Here is a 21,310-nt window from a genome sequence, read left to right as displayed (position 1 = left end):
AGTGATTTTCATAATTCTTAGTAATTGCTTTGGTTTATGACCCTAAGTGAAACAGTTAATCCAGTTGCGGAAAAAATCCCATTTAACATGTGATTACTTAAATTTCCTTAAAGGGTAATGTATTCCCATATTAGGTAACAATGGTATTAAAAGATTTCAACAGATGTTTTACAGCTACGAAAAGGGCTGTGATTAGCTTTTCCCTTAAAATTAACATAGTATTTATTAGGTAATTAAAAAATTGTTTGAGTTAAATTTGGTCTCTTTTTAAAAATTTTTTTGTAGCCCTGAAAAGGGCTGTTAGATATACTGCTTTCGAATATCGAAAATAATCATTTTGACATGATAAGTAATTTTGCATGGAAAAATTACTTCTTAGCGGCGGTCTTCTTGGCAGCTGGCTTCTTTGCTGCGGCAGCCTTTTTGGGCTTGGCAGCGGTGGTTTTTGCCTTGGGTGCCTTTGGTTTAGTGGCTGATGCTTTGGCGGCTGTTTTTGCGGGTTTAGCTTTAACTGTACCTGTCTTTTTGGCAGTTTTAGCCTTGGCCTTTTCGGTCTTCTTCTTCTCGGCGGTCTTTTTAGCAGCGGAAGGCTTCTTTGCAGCGGCTTTCTTTTCACCGGCTGCCTTTTTGGGTGCTGCTGCCTTCTTTTTCTTATCACCGGCTGGGACCTTCTTCTTCTTTTCAGCGCTCTTTGCTTTAGGTTCCTTCGAGGCAGATGGGGACAATTTGAATGAACCGGAGGCACCCTTACCTTTAGTTTGGATCAATTTTCCACTAGCAACAGCGCTCTTCAAGTACTTCTTGATGAATGGGGCCAATTTTACAGCATCAACTTTGTATGTGCTGGCCAAGTATTTCTTGATGGCAGGCAATGAGGAACCACCACGTTCTTTCAATGTTTTGATGGCAGCATCGACCATTTGTTGGGTTGGTGGATGGCTTGGGGCAGCAGAGGGTTTCTTTGCCTTGGCAGCGGCTTTCTTAGGTGCCTTTTTCTCAACTGCGGCGACTGGAGATGCGGTGGCTTCAACAACGGCGGCGTCAGACATGATTTCACTTATATTTTTCTTTTTAAACACACTTTAACACTTTGTAAATATACACTCACTACTGGTGTACGCTGATTGGTTGAAAATATGGTTTCAACCTTTAGACGCCTTTGGCTGATTTATTAATTTTCAAAACACTTATCCTTAGGACAATTAGGAACATTCTTAAAGTTATGTTGTCTATATACGTATAAATTTAGCGTAAAATATTATTACTTATCTAAATATATTCTCTATTCGAAAGAGGTGCAGAGGCGCAGCCATAGCACATAACTATTACTTTATTCTTTTAACCATAGTACCTGGAAGGAAAGTTAATATCCAACTAAGATAAAATAATGACACTTATAGACTAAATATTATATACTATATACACATTCAGGAGCCCAATGCCCCCGCAGAAGACTGCCTACTGGGCAGTGTTGTAGACCAGGTCCTCAATTCCGGTGGATCCGAACCTTCTATTGTAGAACAGGAGTCTGCCATCCCTAGAAAGCAGGCCCTGTTCCTCCAAATCCGCAAGGCACACCGGCGGCCGGTGTGGCACTTCCAACAAACGTCCAGGACTTATGCCGCCCTGAAGACATCCCCTCACCAAACCATTGTCCACAGTGGACGCCTTCTCCAAGAAACCCAACGCGCACCTGACAAGGAACACATCGATCCTCTCGAGACCTGCCATGGAATAGACCATCTCACAGGATGGCCGTCGCATCACCCCATCGGGGCCCATAGCAGGTCTGAGGCCCAGACAAGAGACGAGGATCCTCCTCTCCCAGATCCTCAACCTTTCCATTTGGTTGGACGTGATGTCGAACCATACCGGAAAGGCGTAGGCGGTGATAGGCCTGATGATCTGTTTATAGATCAGCAGCTTCACACGCCTACTGAGACCCCCTGAGGTTCTAAAGACCCTCAGGTAGGAGAAGAAGACCCCTTTGACCTTGTTGAGCAGATAATCAATGTGTCTAACAAAGGTGAACCTTTCCTGGAAGACAACGCCCAGATACTTAATGCTGTCGCGAGTGGCGATGGCCTGACCTCCAATGGCAAGAGCGGGTTCGTACGCCCGTGAACGGGGGTACAAGTTCCGCCTCTTACCCTTGAAGATCATGCCCTCGCATTTGTCAACATTAAGCTTCAGCCTCCATCTGTCAAAATAGACAGAGAGCTCCTCCAAGTAATGGTTCACTCTGGCGTCCACAACCGCAGCGTCTGGTCCCGATGCCGCAATGAGAATGTCATCGGCATAAGCAAGGAGCAGGTCGCCAGCGGGTGGTTCCGGAATGTCAGACACAAAGATGTTGTACAAAATCGGGCCCAGGAGAGACCCCTGGGGTACCCCGGTTCGCACTTCTCTACTACCCGACAAAGTCTCGCCTACCCGGATCCTGAAAGTTCTGCCACCAAGGAAATCTCTGACCAATCGGCAGAGGTTCGTGTCAAAACCCAGGATCCTCATCTTGTATATGATAGCATCATGCCATACGCTATCAAACGCCCTGGAGAAATCAAGGCTCACGGCAATCGTGACGTGTCGCCGGTTGAGCCCCCTAGAAACATGGTCCCCGAATACAGTCAGGGCATGGGAGGTGGAGAGACCCCGCCTGAAACCGAACTGGCAGTCAGGCAGGATCGCCCTGTCATCGAGAGTTTCCCTGATGCCCTCAAGCATGAAAAACTCAAAGAGCTTGCCCAACGAAGGGAGCAAGCTGATCGGTCTGTAAGCATCACCCCTGGATGGGTCCTTCCCCGGCTTAAGGATGGGGACCGTAATGGCCTCCTTCCAAGACGCCGGGAAATAACCCAAATTAAGGCAATGATTAAATAGGACCGCGATGACACCCCAGGCCCTCCTGTCCGTCCTCTTAAGGACGATGTCAGGAACGCCGTCCAAACCGCAGGATCTACGATTACGCCTAGCCCGAAGGACATCTCCCACCGCGTCGGCTGAAACAAATCGGCCCCTGCGCCAGTCCACAGAGCCTCCTCCAGCGGAGCCATCAGCGGCCAGAGCCGCAGAAAATTCCACCAGAGGGACACCGCCGACCAGCGACGAAACCTCGTCTCTGACCAACCCGTCTATAGGAAGTCCCCTCCCGGCCATCTCCGACACGTCACTCTGGACATGATCCGCCAGTATGTCCGCCTTGAGACGGTCATCCGAGACGACAGACCCGTCCGCCCGGACAAGATCAGGGATCGGAACCCTTTTCTTAATGCCGGCAGCGGCCCTAACCCTAGAGTAAACCCTATCGTCCACCCTTACACTCGCCAGATGACGAGCTTGGCGCTCCTCATCGTACCGTCGTATCTCATCACGCAAGATACGGTCCAAATCCCGGATCTCCATCCTATACAAGTCGTACCGGAAAGGATCCGTGGTCCTATGAAGAGCGCGCCTAAGCCTTTTCTTCGTCCGGAACAGTTCCACAACCTCCGGGGAAAGTCTCCGAGAGTCACCACGCCTAGGGCGTACCCTTGGTGTGGAGGACTCCATGGCATCACGAAGTGCCCCACTCAGGGAATCAATGCACGCATCGATCTCCCCGCATGTGACATTTCGGTCCACCGGCAGAGAACATTCACCCAGATTGTCGGCAAGAACCCTGTGGAACCTGTGTCGGTCCATCCTAGCGTAGTCATAGACCAAAGCAGGCTCCCTCGTATCCGGGCGAACACCGGAGACAAGGATCTCCAAGGCCCTATGATCAGACTCATAGTCCAGAGTGCCGATCATCCTACCACGCGTACCGGACACTGCAACGCCGGGCGATGCCAAACAGATATCGATGTAGGAGGCTGACCCCCTACCGAACCTGGTTGGTCCGTCCGTCGGAACAACGTCCAGATCGGGACACCGGAGCAAAAACTCGCGTACCAATCTCCCTCTGCCGCAAGTAGAGCCGCCGCCCCACTCGACGTGCCTGGCATTCAGGTCAGCGCCGACCAGGACCTCACAGCCCGCAGCCAATGACCCCAACGCATCTAGGGAAGATACATCAAAGTCATTGGCCGGTGCGCAGTAGAGGGAAACCACACAGAGCGGCCTTCCGCCCTCTCTGTGTATCCTGACACAGGTCCCCTCGAGAACCCCTAAGTCCAACTGGACCCTATCACACCTGATATTGTCCCTGACCAACACAGCCGTTCCGCCACCCACGCGGTCCCGTCTGTACTGGGCAAAGACAATATACCCTTCCATCTCAAAGCGATGCCCCGCGTTCAGCTTATGCTCGGCCACAAGCATGACGTCAGGGCTGTGTCTATCCAAGAATAGTCTAAGATAATGTCTCTTCAGCCTAGAAACGACTGAATTGGCATTAACAAATACTACTCTCAGGTCTCTAGACATCGCAGAGAGAGTCAACTACCGACATCATGGCTCCACAAATGTCGCCTACCTCTACCATCGTCCTGATGTCAGCAGATCGCTGACGCAGGACGGCTGCGCAGGTAAGGAAGTCCTTACCGAAAGCATCCCTGCACTTCGCGTCAAACGAGGCGAATAGACCAGCAGCGGATGCGGCGGCAGAACCAGCCCCATTCGGCACCGCAGCAAGTGCGGGACGAACAGGGGCCGGTGCCACAACAGGCGCAGTGCGAACCGTGGCCACAGCAGCATAGGAGACACCCCGTTGGGCGTAGCGTCCAACCGGAGCCGCCGAAGCAGCCGTTGCAGCAGGCGTAAATGAAGCACCAGACTTCATCAGTGCCCGCTGGGCCAGAAGAGCCTGCCTCTTAGGGCAGTTCTTCGCGCTCGCAGCGTGGCCGTCAACACCACAATTGACGCACCTCAACGCAAACTCAGGACGCATCGTCACAACTCCAGTGGTAGGGTCCTGCACCTTTATCGAACGGGGTTGTGAGACCCCCTTCGGAATGGCGCACTTCCCAGGGCCATGTTCGCCACCACATTTGACGCACCGGAATGGCATGCCGCAGTTGGTGGAAACATGGCCGAACCTCTGGCAGTTGAAACACTGCGAGACCCCGACCTTCACGTCCTTCCTAAACAAGACCCTACAGCTGAGAAATCTTCTAACCTCGAAGAGTCCGTCAACGTCGGGTCCTCTGGCCAAGTGGATAAGCCACTTATTCCCCCCTAACCTCACAACTCGTCTGATGTCCAGGCTTAGTGGCAGACCACGTAGCCCAGCCCGGACATCTTCCTCATCATAAGACGACGACAGACCCTCGAGCACGACGGAGCGTGCGGTCTGTCCCTTGGGAGAGTAGGTGAACGAAGCGATCCCCTTTTCCCTAATCATGGAGAGAACCTTCGCATGCTCGTCCATGGACAAGATCCGAAGGTTCACCCCATTCCTGCCAACCAGCGACAACGTATACTTGTCGTGTCCCAGCAAGGCCCTAACGTCATCTGCGAACCCCTTGACATTCACCCCTACCACCGAGATCACCGGAATTGAGGACTTACCTGGTCTCTGATCCGTTGGAGCGGGTGGGGTTGGAGCGGGTGGGGTAGGTGGGGCTGGTGCAGATGCTGATGCTGATTTGAGGGGAATGGACCGATTGCCCGAGTAAACGGCCACAACCCTTGCCCTTGCCCTCTTTGTTTTTTTCTTCGTCTTGCCATCCGGTTGGGTAGCAATCTTCTTATCCACAGTAGATGCGGCCTTTGCTGCTGCTGCTGCTGATGTAGATGGCAGGTCATCTGCCATTGTTGTTTTAAACGATGATGCTGCAGCTGATGATGTTGATGGAACTGCAGTTGTTGATGGTGCTGCCACAGCTGGGGTGCTAGGAGGTCCATCGCTCAATATCGTCTTGGCCGGCTTCTTCGGTACCACCACGTGTGAGGCCGGCGCTGCACTCACAACATTGATCTTCCCGGGCATCGGCTTTATGACCACGGGCTGCTGCACTGGCGGTGTGTCAGCAGGCTCCATATCCATGGCATCCATTGTGCCATTGTTGGCATTAGGTCCCTTGACCTCTGCCAGCTGTTTCTGCAAGGAGCCCAGCAAGCGTTTATAGCTGAACTCCTTGTTCCCGAGCTCTTGGACTTGGTGGCCAAGCTCTTTAACAAGCGCCAATAGACGTTGTTGCTCTTGGCGCTGACTTTCGACCAAATCTACCAGGGACTGGTATTCGGTCCTATTGATAGTAACGACGTCCAGCATTGTCGTTGCTTTTTTATCTGGCGCGCTCTTCGACGGTCCGTCGGAATCTTCATCGGAGGTAATTTTCCTTCGAACTGACATGGCACCATAGGCTTTGCGCACTCAGTCACGATATCTGCTGTTGTTGTTGACGGCTGCCAAACTGACCGCAGGTATCCGATTCGCTAATCGTTGGGAAAGCCCACGGTAAAACCTAATAGCGATGTTATTACCGTGGCTTGCTGTTGTTGTTGTTGTAGTCTTGGCAAAGGGTTGATGCCTTGACTCCTTTCTTCCGCTGCATCCAGGCTACGCCAGGCCAAAGATGAATCGATGTTACCTGCCCTCGGCACGTGAATAACGAAAAGCCGCTGGCAGGTATAACTTCACTTATATTTTTCTTTTTAAACACACTTTAACACTTTGTAAATATACACTCACTACTGGTGTACGCTGATTGGTTGAAAATATGGTTTCAACCTTTAGACTAGTGATGGCTGGGTACATCGAAATTATGAGAAGTACATAGTAGTCAACTACGAAATTTTGCGAAACGTTGTGTGGAAGCGAATAAAAATTTTTACAAAAGTTTTCACAGAATTATTCATTTTACGATGAGATAGTAACAATTTCTTTTTATTTTTTATACAATTCTTCTAGTAGAGATATCCAGCTAATCATTAAAGAAAATCCGAGTTAATTATCTTTAAGCGTTACCGAGTTATAAGGGTTTGAGTTGAAAGTTTATAAAAATGTTATGATAAAATTGTAACTAAATTATAAAAATTTTCCAATTTTTATTGAAAATTGGTTTTTATAAAAATTTAGTATGGAATCTTGATATGTTTTCTTGAAAGAAGTGTAAAAAAAAGTGAAAATTTGGATGATTTTCATAGTGAAATAATCGATTTTATTATGTAGTCTATGACAGTTGAATTCACCATATTGGCGTATTTTCCATGAATAAAAGTTTTTCTGCAAATTAATTTGAAAGCTCTAATGTAAAAATGTTTTAGGAAAATTTTATCATAAAATATTATAGAAATGATAGATTTCTATTAAAATGTTACATAATTTGTAAAAAGTGTACGTTTGTTACGAAAAGTCTAAAATATTACGATGCTATGTTATACCAACGTCGTTGGCTATGCAAAATGTGCGGTGAGCTCTATTGCATTTATTATAAAATATTTTTTTCTATATAAAGTGGACTTGAAACTAAATAAAAAATTTAAAAATGTAAATTCTAAACAATGTATTGTTGCAATCACAAATTTAAAAAAATATATAATTTTTTTTTGGAAATTAAACACAAATTCAAAAATGCCCTTGTCTAAGCAAGCAAATGTAGAACAGTTGCATACCGAACGAAATCTATTTCCCTTTAATAATTTAAAATATTAAAATACTATTTTATTCTTTTTAAAACAGTTTTTAGAATAGCAAAAAATATCATTTGTTTAAAAATAATAAAAAATACAGAAAAAATTTATATTCAATGTATCTAAATTATCTATTTAAGGTTAAAATTCTCTCGAATGTATTGGCCTGCCTGTTTTTATCTTCATTCATTCTTGTTATGTAGCTACTACGAAAAATCAAATTTTGCAAAAAGAATAACAGCAAATATACTGTTGCTAATAGAAAATAAAAATTTTCAATTTAACATAAAAAGTAAATTAAATAATTTTTTTTTAAAAAAAAGTTTTTGATTTCGCTCCATGTTTTGAAACCCAATATTACCAAAAGTAAAACGCATAGAAAAGAAAAAAATTTTTTTAATATAAATAGTGTATTTTTCCATCCCCAAAAAAAGACTATATTTATTTATTTTAATAAAAATAAAAAGGTGTAAGTTTTGAATAAATTTTTTTCTCTTTTTTATAAAAATATTGTGGTCCTGAAAAGGACCGATTGTTTTTGTAAAAAAAAGTTGGCTTTTAAAATGTCAATAATTTAAGCACGTTCTCCACGAATACGTCTGGCCAATTGGATATCCTTGGGCATGATGGTGACACGCTTGGCATGGATGGCACACAAGTTGGTATCTTCGAAGAGACCGACCAAGTAGGCTTCGCTAGCTTCTTGCAAGGCCATGACAGCAGAGCTCTGGAAACGCAAGTCAGTCTTGAAATCTTGGGCAATTTCACGAACCAAACGTTGGAAAGGCAATTTGCGGATCAACAACTCAGTACTCTTCTGGTAGCGACGGATTTCACGCAAAGCAACGGTACCAGGGCGGAAACGATGTGGCTTCTTAACACCACCGGTGGCTGGTGCGCTCTTACGAGCAGCTTTGGTAGCCAATTGCTTACGAGGGGCTTTGCCACCAGTAGATTTACGGGCAGTTTGCTTAGTACGAGCCATTTTTCACTAGAGGTTTTTAGTTCACTTCACGATATGCACACAAACACTGTTAACACTGTAATAGTTGCCTTACGGAGCGATTCCCGATATTTATAGAAAAAATTTGGCGGGCTACAGTTTCCAATAAGGGTGTGTGCTGCGTATATGCTTCAACATTTGTATCTGTACACACGAAGTGTATACGAACAACCCCGAAGATAGATCGAAGCGTATGTGTATGTAGTAAATTCAGAGCGGATTTTGTATAAATATGAGGTATCGCAGCATGGTAAGTATTAGTTCTTGTGCATAACTTGTGAAGTGAATTTAATTTAAAAAGTGAAAAAATGACTGGTCGTGGTAAAGGTGGCAAGAACTAGCTACCTGCGCTTTTGTCTGCTGAATTGTGAAGCTGTTATTAACAAACAAGTGTGTTATTGTGCCGTCGGCATTTGGTTGGCCGAAGACTTAGGCAACAAACTTGATATTTTGCCGAGAAGATATTTGCTTTCGAAGACTGAAGCAACGAACCTGATTTTGGTGGCGAATTTTGAAGGACTTAAGACACAAAGTCATTATTGTGTGTCAGAGTATAGCACTTTCTCTGCATCGAATTCTCAAAGGTGCATTGGTGTGGCTGTGTGCTCCAATCCAGGGGTCACATAGCCAGTTAACAAGATGTCAGTACGTCCGAGGGTTGAGTCCGATGAGGAGTACCCTGAGAAGCGAATGGCGATGGAGACTGACATCGTGGTTTTAAACCGCGGTGATCTGCGAGAGAAGGAAGAACTCCTGGAGACTTATGGTCGCCAAATCCAGGAATACCAGAAGAATGAGGCCAGCTATAGGCGTGTTATCGACCAGCTTACGGCCGACAACGCCAGATTTCAAGCTGAACTTGCGGAATTTCGAAAAGAGATGCGAGGCATGGCTTTTGGCCAGACGATGGAGTGTGAATCTGTGTCCACAACGCCGGTGGCACAGCCCGGGCTCAATAAGCCAATGCCCGGGGGAAGTGGATGTGTGAAGGCACCGCCGGCCTCACAGGAAAAGCTATTGAAGATGACAGAGCCGATAGCCAGTACATCGGCGGAAGCTAAGAAGAATTTGGGGGCGAAATCATCCAAGAAGCCCAAACGCAAAGTCACTGTGAGCATAGTGAGAAATGACAGTACAACAGCAGAGCGGCAAGACGAGCCGGTCCAACAACAAAAGATGTCTGAAGAAGCAGCCGTGAAGAGAGATGATACTAGCCCTAAGATTAACGGCGGGGCAGCTAATATCAGTAATGGGTCATCTATGGTATCTAAAGCTAGAGAGAGAGCAATGCCTGCAGTCACCATCTATGATGCAAGCGTCAAGGAAATAAGCAGTCTCCTGAGAGCAATTCTGCGTCCAGGTGAGTTTTTTATGAGTCTGATTCGAAAGTCCATTATCTCGGTTAGAATCAAGGTCCTGGCAGGTTTCGAGACATTTAGGTCTAGGCTATTGGAAAGGGGGTATAGGTTCCATACACACACCCCTAGTGCTCTGGTTCCTCACACTGTTGTGATTGAGGGGTTGTCTTCGGAGTTTACGGTGGATGAGGTGGCTGAGTTCTTTGATAGTCAGCCTGAGTTGAATGCTCAATTCGTTGGGGGTTATAGCGTTGCTGGTGATAAGTGGGTCGTTCGCCTGGCAAAGGGTTGTGACATCGGTAGGGTGTATGCGGTTACGAGGATGTTGCACTGTAGGGTGAAGATTAGAAGGGACAGGAAGCTGAAGGTGACACAGTGCTTCAGATGCCAACGGTTTGGACATGTTTCGATCAACTGCGGGATGCCCCGCCGTTGTGTGAAATGTGGACAGGACCATGAATCATCTGAGTGCACTGTGCCTCCAAGGGGTGAGGAGGTTCCGGTTGATGTGTTGGATGCTTCTACGGGCGAGGTACTTAGGAAGGCGACGAAGGAGGTGAGTTGTGTCAACTGTGGTGTGGTTGGGCACTCTGCTGGTTACGTGCAGTGTCCGAAACGCGTGGAGTTCCTTGGGAGGCTGAACGAACGAAGGGAGGAGGCTCGTGCGAGGGGCCAGGCGCGTTCTTCTCGTTTGGCTGATATTCGGGCTGGTGTTTCGTATGCGGCTGCGATTGGAGGGCGCCCTGTAGGGACGACATCTGGTCTTCGGGCTACCCGGCCCACTGTGACTGCGCCGTCTGATGCTGGCATGATGGCGGATTGCAGGGACATCTTGGGTGGGGATTTCCTGGGGATCTTCAGGGTTTTGAAGGAGTTTGGACCGTCGTATCGTCGGTTGAGGGAGGAGAAAGGTAGAGATGCTGCTTTTGCAGCACTCTTAGAAAGATTCTGTGATGATTAGTCCCCTTAAATGTATATTCCTGAACGTAAACTCTCTTATCTCTATGGATAAGAGACATTACCTCAGGAACTTCATTAGGGGTCAAAAGCCTGATGTTCTTCTTCTGGCAGAACACATGCTTTCTGACCGTCACAGGGTCGAGTTCGACGGGTATACTATGTATAGACAGCATAGGTCGGTAGGTAGAGGAGGCGGGACCGCTGTGCTTGTGCGCGAGACTTGCGGTCACGATTTTATTCCCCTTCGGCTGGAGGGCGTTGAGGGCTGTGCGGTGAGGTTGCGGCGGAGTAATGGCTCATCGATTTCCTTTGTTTCCTTATACCTTGCTCCTTCAGCGGGGTTTGATGTATCAGCGCTGGATCCTGTGGTACGGCTGGCGGATGAAGGTGAGGTTGTAGTGGGATGTGATCTCAATGCTAGGCACCCCCTCTGGGGTGATGTGATGCGTAATCGGAAGGGCAATTTGCTGGCTGCGTTCTTGATGGAAAGGGCGGCTTTTTGTGTTGTTCCGTCCGACAGGCCATCGAGGCCCAATGGAGTATCGGGGTCATATATAGACTTCTTCCTCAGGACACAGGGAGTCTCCTTGGCAGGTGGCGATGGTATGTGTAGGGCGCTCGACTTTGAGTCAGATCATAGGGCGATCGCTATTGAACTTAGATTGGGCAATCTGATGAGGGTGGAAGGTCGCACCTTTATGGACTTCGAGAGGATGGATGTTAGGCGATTTAGGCGTGAGCTTGAGGCGAGTTTGAGGGATTCTGCTCTTCCGGTGGACCGGAATGTTGGGCCCCGTGAGGTCGACTTGTGTGTAAGGGATCTGGACTCTGCGTTTTGTAGTGCTATTGGAGCTGCTGTTCCGAAGGTCCGGATTAAACGCAGAATGCTGGGTGAACTTCCACCTAGGATTATGCATTTTATCCGTGAGAGAAAGAGGCTTCGGGCTGTTTTGCGCAGATGTCCTGATCCGGACAGGGCTCGTGTTCTGAGGGCTGATGTGCGGAATTTAGGATGCATAATAGGCGACTTGATAAGGTTGTTTGAGGGTGATCGGGCTAGGCGTTATCTTGAGGGCATTCGCGTGGATGCTAGGTCCTATAGTCGTGTGAGGAGAGCCGCTGGGTTGTCGGCTGGGAATCCTATCGGGGCCCTGGATGGGGCAGATGGTGCGCCGGTTCAGGATGATACGGCTAGGGCGGACCTTCTGGCTGATTATGTGGGGAGTTCCTTCGGATTTGAGGGAGATTCTATTGATATCCCCCTACGCAATCTTGTTGCTGGGGCGGCGGAGGCGGCGATTGATGAATCCCCTCTTGTGGAATTCTCCACTTCCTTTTCGGCTGATGGTCGTACTGTTCACGACAGATCCCTCTGGAAGGATGGGGGATTTATTGACTGTGGTGCAATTGCTTTGGCTATTTCCCGCAGGCCCTCGAAGAGATCGTGTGGCCTTGATGGGATTCCGGATGTGGCATTGAAGAGGGCTGGCGATGTGGTGCACTCTTTCCTAGTTGTGCTATTCAACCATTGTCTCAACGTGGGGTATTTTCCAACTGCCTGGAAGAGGGCGATGGTTGTCCCTATTTTGAAGCCGGGCTCCGACCCGGCTCGTTGTTCCAGTTACAGGCCGGTGTCACTCCTCTCTGTTTTTGGCAAGTTATTTGAGTCCTTTCTGCTCGCTAGGATCACAGATTTCATTGAGGATAGGGGAGTCTTGAAGAACTTCCAGTTTGGCTTTCGGTCGGGGCACTCAGCCACACATGCACTCGCGGTTTTTGCGAATTATGTGACTGAGGGTCTCGACCGGGGACGTGGCACGATTGCGGTCGGACTCGACTTCGCGAAGGCGTTTGACACTGTCTGGCATGACGGTGTCATCTACAAGCTTCGATCAATCGGGATTGATCGTCGGATTTGTAGACTGGTGGCGAGCTTCCTGACGGGTAGGACCTTCAGGGTGAGGGTGGATAGAGGACTCTCTTCGGAGAGACAGGTGATCGCTGGAGTTCCTCAGGGGTCCCTACTTGGACCGATTTTGTTTAATATTTTTGTCCACGATGTTCCGGATCCGCCTCCTGGTGGCCTCTTGTTGGCATATGCCGATGATGTACTTCTTGCTTTTTCTGGGGTAAGGGCGTCTACTGTGGGTGGTGCGATGAACTCCTTCTTGGAGGAACTCCACCACTACTATATGAGGTGGAGACTAAGGTTGAATGTGGGTAAGTGCTCGGCACTGGTGGTAAGAGGGAGACCGGGGGTAACGTTCCCTAATTTTAGGAGATACAGACCCCGCCTCTCAATTGGGGGCGAGGATATCTCCGTGGCGGATACGATGAAATACCTGGGGGTGGTATTCGACTCTCGTTTCACTTTTGCGAGACATGTTGATCATGTTCTGGATAGGGCGAATAGGGCGTATTTTGCATATGGTGGTCTTTTACGGATGCGGGGTGGTCTATCTCAAGAGGTTCGCCTTCTTATATATAGACAGGTGGTCAGGCCGGTGTTGGCGCATGCATTCCCCGTGTGGTATGACATATCGTCGTGTCAGATGGAGAGGTTTAGGGCCTGGGAGAGGCGTGTCCTATGGCGTTGTTTGGGCCTTAGGGCTGTCGCCGATGGGAATGGCGTCTTCAGATATCCGGCGTCAAGGGTTGTTTATGACAAGTATGGGGATCGAAGGATAGATGTGTTCCTTATGGGCTGTGCCCTTGATTTTATAGAAAAATGCCAGGACCTTGATAATGGACTTGTTGCAGACTCTGTGTGCCGAATTGTGGACCTAGACTTCGTTCTCAGGAAAAAACATCTTCCGACTGCTGCTCTGCCCGCACTCAAAGAGGCAGGGCATTTATATGTTGATGGGCGTCTCCTCTTCTATCATCGGAGAGCTGACTCTTATGGTCTAAGGGACTTGGTCTATGATCCTACGCAGTAGGGATGGTGACTGCAACAATTGTAAATAGTGTACATAGTTAGTCTTAAGTATAGGTTAGTTAATAGAATTAAGTTATATATTAATTGGAAAGCTGCCTTGGCCTTTTTTAAATCTATTTTTTGGGTCTAACTTTTTGTTTTTGTTTGAATTTTAATTTTCATTTTGATGTATGTAGTAACTGTTGCCTAAGAACGCAGTACAATTGAATTTAATGTAGAGTACTCAAGATCGCATTAGCAATGAGATAGTAGTTCTAAGAATTTATCAGTAAGCGCCTCTGTTACATGCAAATATGAATTTAGAAATAAAGCGTTATATTTGAATTGAATTGAATTGTGAAGTGAATTTAATTTAAAAAGTGAAAAAATGACTGGTCGTGGTAAAGGTGGCAAAGGCTTGGGAAAAGGTGGCGCTAAACGTCATCGTAAAGTGTTGCGTGATAACATCCAAGGTATCACCAAGCCTGCAATCAGACGTTTGGCTCGTCGTGGCGGTGTAAAGCGTATCTCTGGATTGATTTACGAAGAAACCCGTGGTGTCCTGAAGGTGTTTTTGGAAAACGTTATTCGTGATGCTGTCACCTACACTGAACACGCTAAGCGTAAAACCGTCACCGCTATGGATGTCGTCTACGCTTTGAAGAGACAAGGCCGCACTTTGTACGGTTTCGGCGGTTAAACATTATCTTGACGCTATTTTGGAGAAAATTTTAAGAACTTTAAAACTAAAACAATCGGTCCTTTTCAGGACCACAAAACATATTTAAAAAGAGATATATCTTGTTATAAATTTTTACTAAAAAAAAATACATAAAATTTATTTGAAAATAAATATTACCATTTTTCAATTTGCCGTCGGCCAAAATGTAGCTTCTATAATATACATACATACATGACGAAACTAAAACCGACGCCATTAGAACAATACGATGAAACGATGGTATACAACACTAAAAAGCATACATACACACAGATACCAAAATGCACGCATATACTACCATTAAATGTTTCCTTTGCTTGGAGCTGCTAACTTTGTCACAAATGTACGAAGAGGGACGATCGTAGATACTTCGTTTCGATGTTTTGTTATTACATATGCCAATTTTTTTCAGCATCAGAAAATGAACAATGATTACCATGTGATATTCAAATGTAAAATAAATAGTTTTTACAGTACCCTAATGGTAACATTGATCCTATTAAATGCCGATAATCTTGAGTAGGGTCGATAAAACTAAATTCTTATTATGTTAATGTATGCAAATAGGCGAAATGTTGATGCATGATAATTGATAACTGATAATTATGACATGTATATTAAAAGACCTGCAATAGTCGATAAGATGTAAACATATTTGAAAATGTTTACCTATAAACAATAGATGGCAGATTTTTTTGTATTTACGCCTAAAACAGGATTGTTTAAGGAAATTTCGAATAACGAAATTGCTAGCAAATTACCAAATCCACTGAAAAAAAAATCGACCAAAAAATATTTTTTAAATTTAACTACAATTAAAATTTTATTTATTATTTAAAACTATTTTTTAAGTAAATTTTCTTGATAAAATAAGGTTTGATATAGTTTTTTCTCTTTTAAAAAAATTTTTGTCGTCCTGAAAAGGACGGATTGTTGTTGATTTATACGATGGCCTGTATTTACATTTTTTCTTTGATGCTCGTAGATAATTTAAGCCTTCTTTTCGGTCTTCTTGGGCAAGAGAACAGCTTGGATGTTTGGCAATACACCACCTTGAGCAATGGTGACACCGGACAGCAATTTGTTCAATTCTTCGTCATTACGGATAGCCAATTGCAAGTGACGGGGGATAATTCTTGTCTTCTTGTTGTCACGAGCAGCGTTGCCAGCCAATTCAAGAACTTCAGCGGCCAAATACTCCATGACAGCAGCCAAGTAAACTGGAGCTCCGGCACCAACACGTTCAGCATAGTTGCCTTTGCGCAACAAACGATGGATACGACCGACGGGGAATTGAAGACCAGCACGGTTGGAACGGGACTTTGCCTTTCCCTTAACTTTGCCACCTTTACCACGACCAGACATTTTTAGTTATTTTTTTTTTTTAATTCACTTCACTTAGCACTGAAACACAAATGATATTAGTTCGCAGCATGAACTGCAGTATTTATACTTTCGGATCCAACGTGTAGCTAATTTTAGAGGGTTGTTTTCGTAAACATAGCGACTGTTTTCGTCTACCTGAATATCTTGTGCATGAAATGGTTTAAATATTCCGAGTAAGCCATCAAACACACAAAATCGTGAACAGTGTTAAAAGTGTTTGTGTGACTTAAAAAAAAAACCAAGTGAAAATGCCTCCAAAAGCCAGTGGTAAAGCAGCAAAGAAGGCCGGCAAAGCCCAAAAGAACATCACTAAGGGTGACAAGACCAAGAGACGCACCAAGCGTAAGGAGAGTTATGCTATCTACATTTACAAAGTGTTGAAGCAAGTCCATCCCGATACTGGTATCTCCTCAAAGGCCATGAGCATCATGAACAGTTTCGTCAACGATATCTTTGAACGTATCGCCGCCGAAGCCTCCCGTTTGGCTCACTACAACAAGCGTTCCACCATCACCAGTCGGGAAATCCAAACTGCCGTCCGTCTATTATTGCCCGGTGAGTTGGCTAAGCACGCTGTCAGTGAAGGTACCAAAGCCGTTACTAAGTACACCAGCTCCAAGTAAATGGCATACTTATTTCGTCGTACAATATTTTCCCTACAACATCAAAGGCCCTTTTCAGGGCCACAAAATAAATTAAAAAAGAGACTTAATTCGTTATTCAACTAAAATTAATTTATATTTACAAATTTAAAGAAAAAATATATCTACCACTCACCCTCACATTGCCCTTATTACTTTTTTAAAATAAAATATGTATACTACCCATACTCTAATATTGCCCTCCTTGCTTAGCACCATCTACATCTACAGTAATATGATCAACACATATTGCTCTTATGCTCAAACACTCGGTATGCAACGTTGTATTGATGTTCGAGTATATGTGAGCGTGTGTGTTGATACTAAATTTTTTAGGGATGTATACTAGTATGTTAGCGTGAAATGGTGTAGAGATGTATATGTGGACTTATGCGTTTGTACGCGAGATCTATGGGTAGGTATGCTCGTAAAGAATGAAATAGGTATGCTAAGTGCGATTTTTGAAGGGAATATTGTACGCCACTCTCTTATTGGTTAGGTATGCTAAATGAGATTTTCTTTAACATTAACTGATTTTCATAGTTCTTAGTAATTGCTTTGGTTTATGACCCTAAGTGAAACAGTTAATCCAGTTGCGGAAAAAATCCCATTTAACATGTGATTACTTAAATTTCCTTAAAGGGTAATGTATTCCCATATTAGGTAACAATGGTATTAAAAGATTTCAACAGATGTTTTACAGCTACGAAAAGGGCTGTGATTAGCTTTTCCCTTAAAATTAACATAGTATTTATTAGGTAATTAAAAAATTGTTTGAGTTAAATTTGGTCTCTTTTTAAAAATTTTTTTGTAGCCCTGAAAAGGGCTGTTAGATATACTGCTTTCGAATATCGAAAATAATCATTTTGACATGATAAGTAATTTTGCATGGAAAAATTACTTCTTAGCGGCGGTCTTCTTGGCAGCTGGCTTCTTTGCTGCGGCAGCCTTTTTGGGCTTGGCAGCGGTGGTTTTTGCCTTGGGTGCCTTTGGTTTAGTGGCTGATGCTTTGGCGGCTGTTTTTGCGGGTTTAGCTTTAACTGTACCTGTCTTTTTGGCAGTTTTAGCCTTGGCCTTTTCGGTCTTCTTCTTCTCGGCGGTCTTTTTAGCAGCGGAAGGCTTCTTTGCAGCGGCTTTCTTTTCACCGGCTGCCTTTTTGGGTGCTGCTGCCTTCTTTTTCTTATCACCGGCTGGGACCTTCTTCTTCTTTTCAGCGCTCTTTGCTTTAGGTTCCTTCGAGGCAGATGGGGACAATTTGAATGAACCGGAGGCACCCTTACCTTTAGTTTGGATCAATTTTCCACTAGCAACAGCGCTCTTCAAGTACTTCTTGATGAATGGGGCCAATTTTACAGCATCAACTTTGTATGTGCTGGCCAAGTATTTCTTGATGGCAGGCAATGAGGAACCACCACGTTCTTTCAATGTTTTGATGGCAGCATCGACCATTTGTTGGGTTGGTGGATGGCTTGGGGCAGCAGAGGGTTTCTTTGCCTTGGCAGCGGCTTTCTTAGGTGCCTTTTTCTCAACAGCGGCGACTGGAGATGCGGTGGCTTCAACAACGGCGGCGTCAGACATGATTTCACTTATATTTTTCTTTTTAAACACACTTTAACACTTTGTAAATATACACTCACTACTGGTGTACGCTGATTGGTTGAAAATATGGTTTCAACCTTTAGACTAGTGATGGCTGGGTACATCGAAATTATGAGAAGTACATAGTAGTCAACTACGAAATTTTGCGAAACGTTGTGTGGAAGCGAATAAAAATTTTTACAAAAGTTTTCACAGAATTATTCATTTTACGATGAGATAGTAACAATTTCTTTTTATTTTTTATACAATTCTTCTAGTAGAGATATCCAGCTAATCATTAAAGAAAATCCGAGTTAATTATCTTTAAGCGTTACCGAGTTATAAGGGTTTGAGTTGAAAGTTTATAAAAATGTTATGATAAAATTGTAACTAAATTATAAAAATTTTCCAATTTTTATTGAAAATTGGTTTTTATAAAAATTTAGTATGGAATCTTGATATGTTTTCTTGAAAGAAGTGTAAAAAAAAGTGAAAATTTGGATGATTTTCATAGTGAAATAATCGATTTTATTATGTAGTCTATGACAGTTGAATTCACCATATTGGCGTATTTTCCATGAATAAAAGTTTTTCTGCAAATTAATTTGAAAGCTCTAATGTAAAAATGTTTTAGGAAAATTTTATCATAAAATATTATAGAAATGATAGATTTCTATTAAAATGTTACATAATTTGTAAAAAGTGTACGTTTGTTACGAAAAGTCTAAAATATTACGATGCTATGTTATACCAACGTCGTTGGCTATGCAAAATGTGCGGTGAGCTCTATTGCATTTATTATAAAATATTTTTTTCTATATAAAGTGGACTTGAAACTAAATAAAAAATTTAAAAATGTAAATTCTAAACAATGTATTGTTGCAATCACAAATTTAAAAAAATATATAATTTTTTTTTGGAAATTAAACACAAATTCAAAAATGCCCTTGTCTAAGCAAGCAAATGTAGAACAGTTGCATACCGAACGAAATCTATTTCCCTTTAATAATTTAAAATATTAAAATACTATTTTATTCTTTTTAAAACAGTTTTTAGAATAGCAAAAAATATCATTTGTTTAAAAATAATAAAAAATACAGAAAAAATTTATATTCAATGTATCTAAATTATCTATTTAAGGTTAAAATTCTCTCGAATGTATTGGCCTGCCTGTTTTTATCTTCATTCATTCTTGTTATGTAGCTACTACGAAAAATCAAATTTTGCAAAAAGAATAACAGCAAATATACTGTTGCTAATAGAAAATAAAAATTTTCAATTTAACATAAAAAGTAAATTAAATAATTTTTTTTTAAAAAAAAGTTTTTGATTTCGCTCCATGTTTTGAAACCCAATATTACCAAAAGTAAAACGCATAGAAAAGAAAAAAATTTTTTTAATATAAATAGTGTATTTTTCCATCCCCAAAAAAAGACTATATTTATTTATTTTAATAAAAATAAAAAGGTGTAAGTTTTGAATAAATTTTTTTCTCTTTTTTATAAAAATATTGTGGTCCTGAAAAGGACCGATTGTTTTTGTAAAAAAAAGTTGGCTTTTAAAATGTCAATAATTTAAGCACGTTCTCCACGAATACGTCTGGCCAATTGGATATCCTTGGGCATGATGGTGACACGCTTGGCATGGATGGCACACAAGTTGGTATCTTCGAAGAGACCGACCAAGTAGGCTTCGCTAGCTTCTTGCAAGGCCATGACAGCAGAGCTCTGGAAACGCAAGTCAGTCTTGAAATCTTGGGCAATTTCACGAACCAAACGTTGGAAAGGCAATTTGCGGATCAAGAACTCAGTACTCTTCTGGTAGCGACGGATTTCACGCAAAGCAACGGTACCAGGGCGGAAACGATGTGGCTTCTTAACACCACCGGTGGCTGGTGCGCTCTTACGAGCAGCTTTGGTAGCCAATTGCTTACGAGGGGCTTTGCCACCAGTAGATTTACGGGCAGTTTGCTTAGTACGAGCCATTTTTCACTAGAGGTTTTTAGTTCACTTCACGATATGCACACAAACACTGTTAACACTGTAATAGTTGCCTTACGGAGCGATTCCCGATATTTATAGAAAAAATTTGGCGGGCTACAGTTTCCAATAAGGGTGTGTGCTGCGTATATGCTTCAACATTTGTATCTGTACACACGAAGTGTATACGAACAACCCCGAAGATAGATCGAAGCGTATGTGTATGTAGTAAATTCAGAGCGGATTTTGTATAAATATGAGGTATCGCAGCATGGTAAGTATTAGTTCTTGTGCATAACTTGTGAAGTGAATTTAATTTAAAAAGTGAAAAAATGACTGGTCGTGGTAAAGGTGGCAAAGGCTTGGGAAAAGGTGGCGCTAAACGTCATCGTAAAGTGTTGCGTGATAACATCCAAGGTATCACCAAGCCTGCAATCAGACGTTTGGCTCGTCGTGGCGGTGTAAAGCGTATCTCTGGATTGATTTACGAAGAAACCCGTGGTGTCCTGAAGGTGTTTTTGGAAAACGTTATTCGTGATGCTGTCACCTACACTGAACACGCTAAGCGTAAAACCGTCACCGCTATGGATGTCGTCTACGCTTTGAAGAGACAAGGCCGCACTTTGTACGGTTTCGGCGGTTAAACATTATCTTGACGCTATTTTGGAGAAAATTTTAAGAACTTTAAAACTAAAACAATCGGTCCTTTTCAGGACCACAAAACATATTTAAAAAGAGATATATCTTGTTATAAATTTTTACTAAAAAAAAATACATAAAATTTATTTGAAAATAAATATTACCATTTTTCAATTTGCCGTCGGCCAAAATGTAGCTTCTATAATATACATACATACATGACGAAACTAAAACCGACGCCATTAGAACAATACGATGAAACGATGGTATACAACACTAAAAAGCATACATACACACAGATACCAAAATGCACGCATATACTACCATTAAATGTTTCCTTTGCTTGGAGCTGCTAACTTTGTCACAAATGTACGAAGAGGGACGATCGTAGATACTTCGTTTCGATGTTTTGTTATTACATATGCCAATTTTTTTCAGCATCAGAAAATGAACAATGATTACCATGTGATATTCAAATGTAAAATAAATAGTTTTTACAGTACCCTAATGGTAACATTGATCCTATTAAATGCCGATAATCTTGAGTAGGGTCGATAAAACTAAATTCTTATTA

General features: G+C 43.5%; 5 protein-coding genes across 5 annotated transcripts; 1 reads left to right on the top strand and 4 right to left on the bottom strand.

Annotated features, from left to right (window-relative positions):
- Positions 1–368: 368 nt before the first annotated feature.
- Positions 369–1,049, bottom strand: LOC131996441 (histone H1-like). The gene has a single exon (XM_059366149.1). It carries the CDS (start codon positions 1,047–1,049, stop codon positions 369–371), a length of 681 nt encoding a protein of 226 aa, XP_059222132.1.
- Positions 1,050–8,128: 7,079 nt separating this feature from the next.
- Positions 8,129–8,545, bottom strand: LOC131995856 (histone H3). The gene has a single exon (XM_059365072.1). It carries the CDS (start codon positions 8,537–8,539, stop codon positions 8,129–8,131), a length of 411 nt encoding a protein of 136 aa, XP_059221055.1. The 5' UTR covers positions 8,540–8,545.
- A 5,635-nt stretch (positions 8,546–14,180) lies between these two features.
- On the top strand, positions 14,181–20,741 carry LOC131996114 (uncharacterized). Its single transcript, XM_059365565.1, has 3 exons — positions 14,181–14,481; positions 16,468–16,499; positions 20,418–20,741. The coding sequence occupies exons 1-3, from the start codon at positions 14,181–14,183 to the stop codon at positions 20,739–20,741; spliced, it is 657 nt and encodes a 218-aa protein (XP_059221548.1).
- On the bottom strand, positions 15,486–15,921 carry LOC131995651 (histone H2A). Its single transcript, XM_059364449.1, has one exon. The coding sequence runs from the start codon at positions 15,876–15,878 to the stop codon at positions 15,504–15,506; it is 375 nt and encodes a 124-aa protein (XP_059220432.1). The 5' UTR covers positions 15,879–15,921; the 3' UTR covers positions 15,486–15,503.
- On the bottom strand, positions 17,438–18,118 carry LOC131995649 (histone H1-like). Its single transcript, XM_059364447.1, has one exon. It carries the CDS (start codon positions 18,116–18,118, stop codon positions 17,438–17,440), a length of 681 nt encoding a protein of 226 aa, XP_059220430.1.
- Positions 20,742–21,310: the final 569 nt, after the last annotated feature.

The sequence above is a fragment of the Stomoxys calcitrans genome, chromosome 3 (genome assembly GCF_963082655.1).
Source record: "Stomoxys calcitrans chromosome 3, idStoCalc2.1, whole genome shotgun sequence".
NCBI classification, from domain to species: domain Eukaryota; kingdom Metazoa; phylum Arthropoda; class Insecta; order Diptera; family Muscidae; genus Stomoxys; species Stomoxys calcitrans.
Note: the sequence above shows the minus strand (reverse complement) of the source record. Positions and strands in the feature narration are given on the sequence as shown.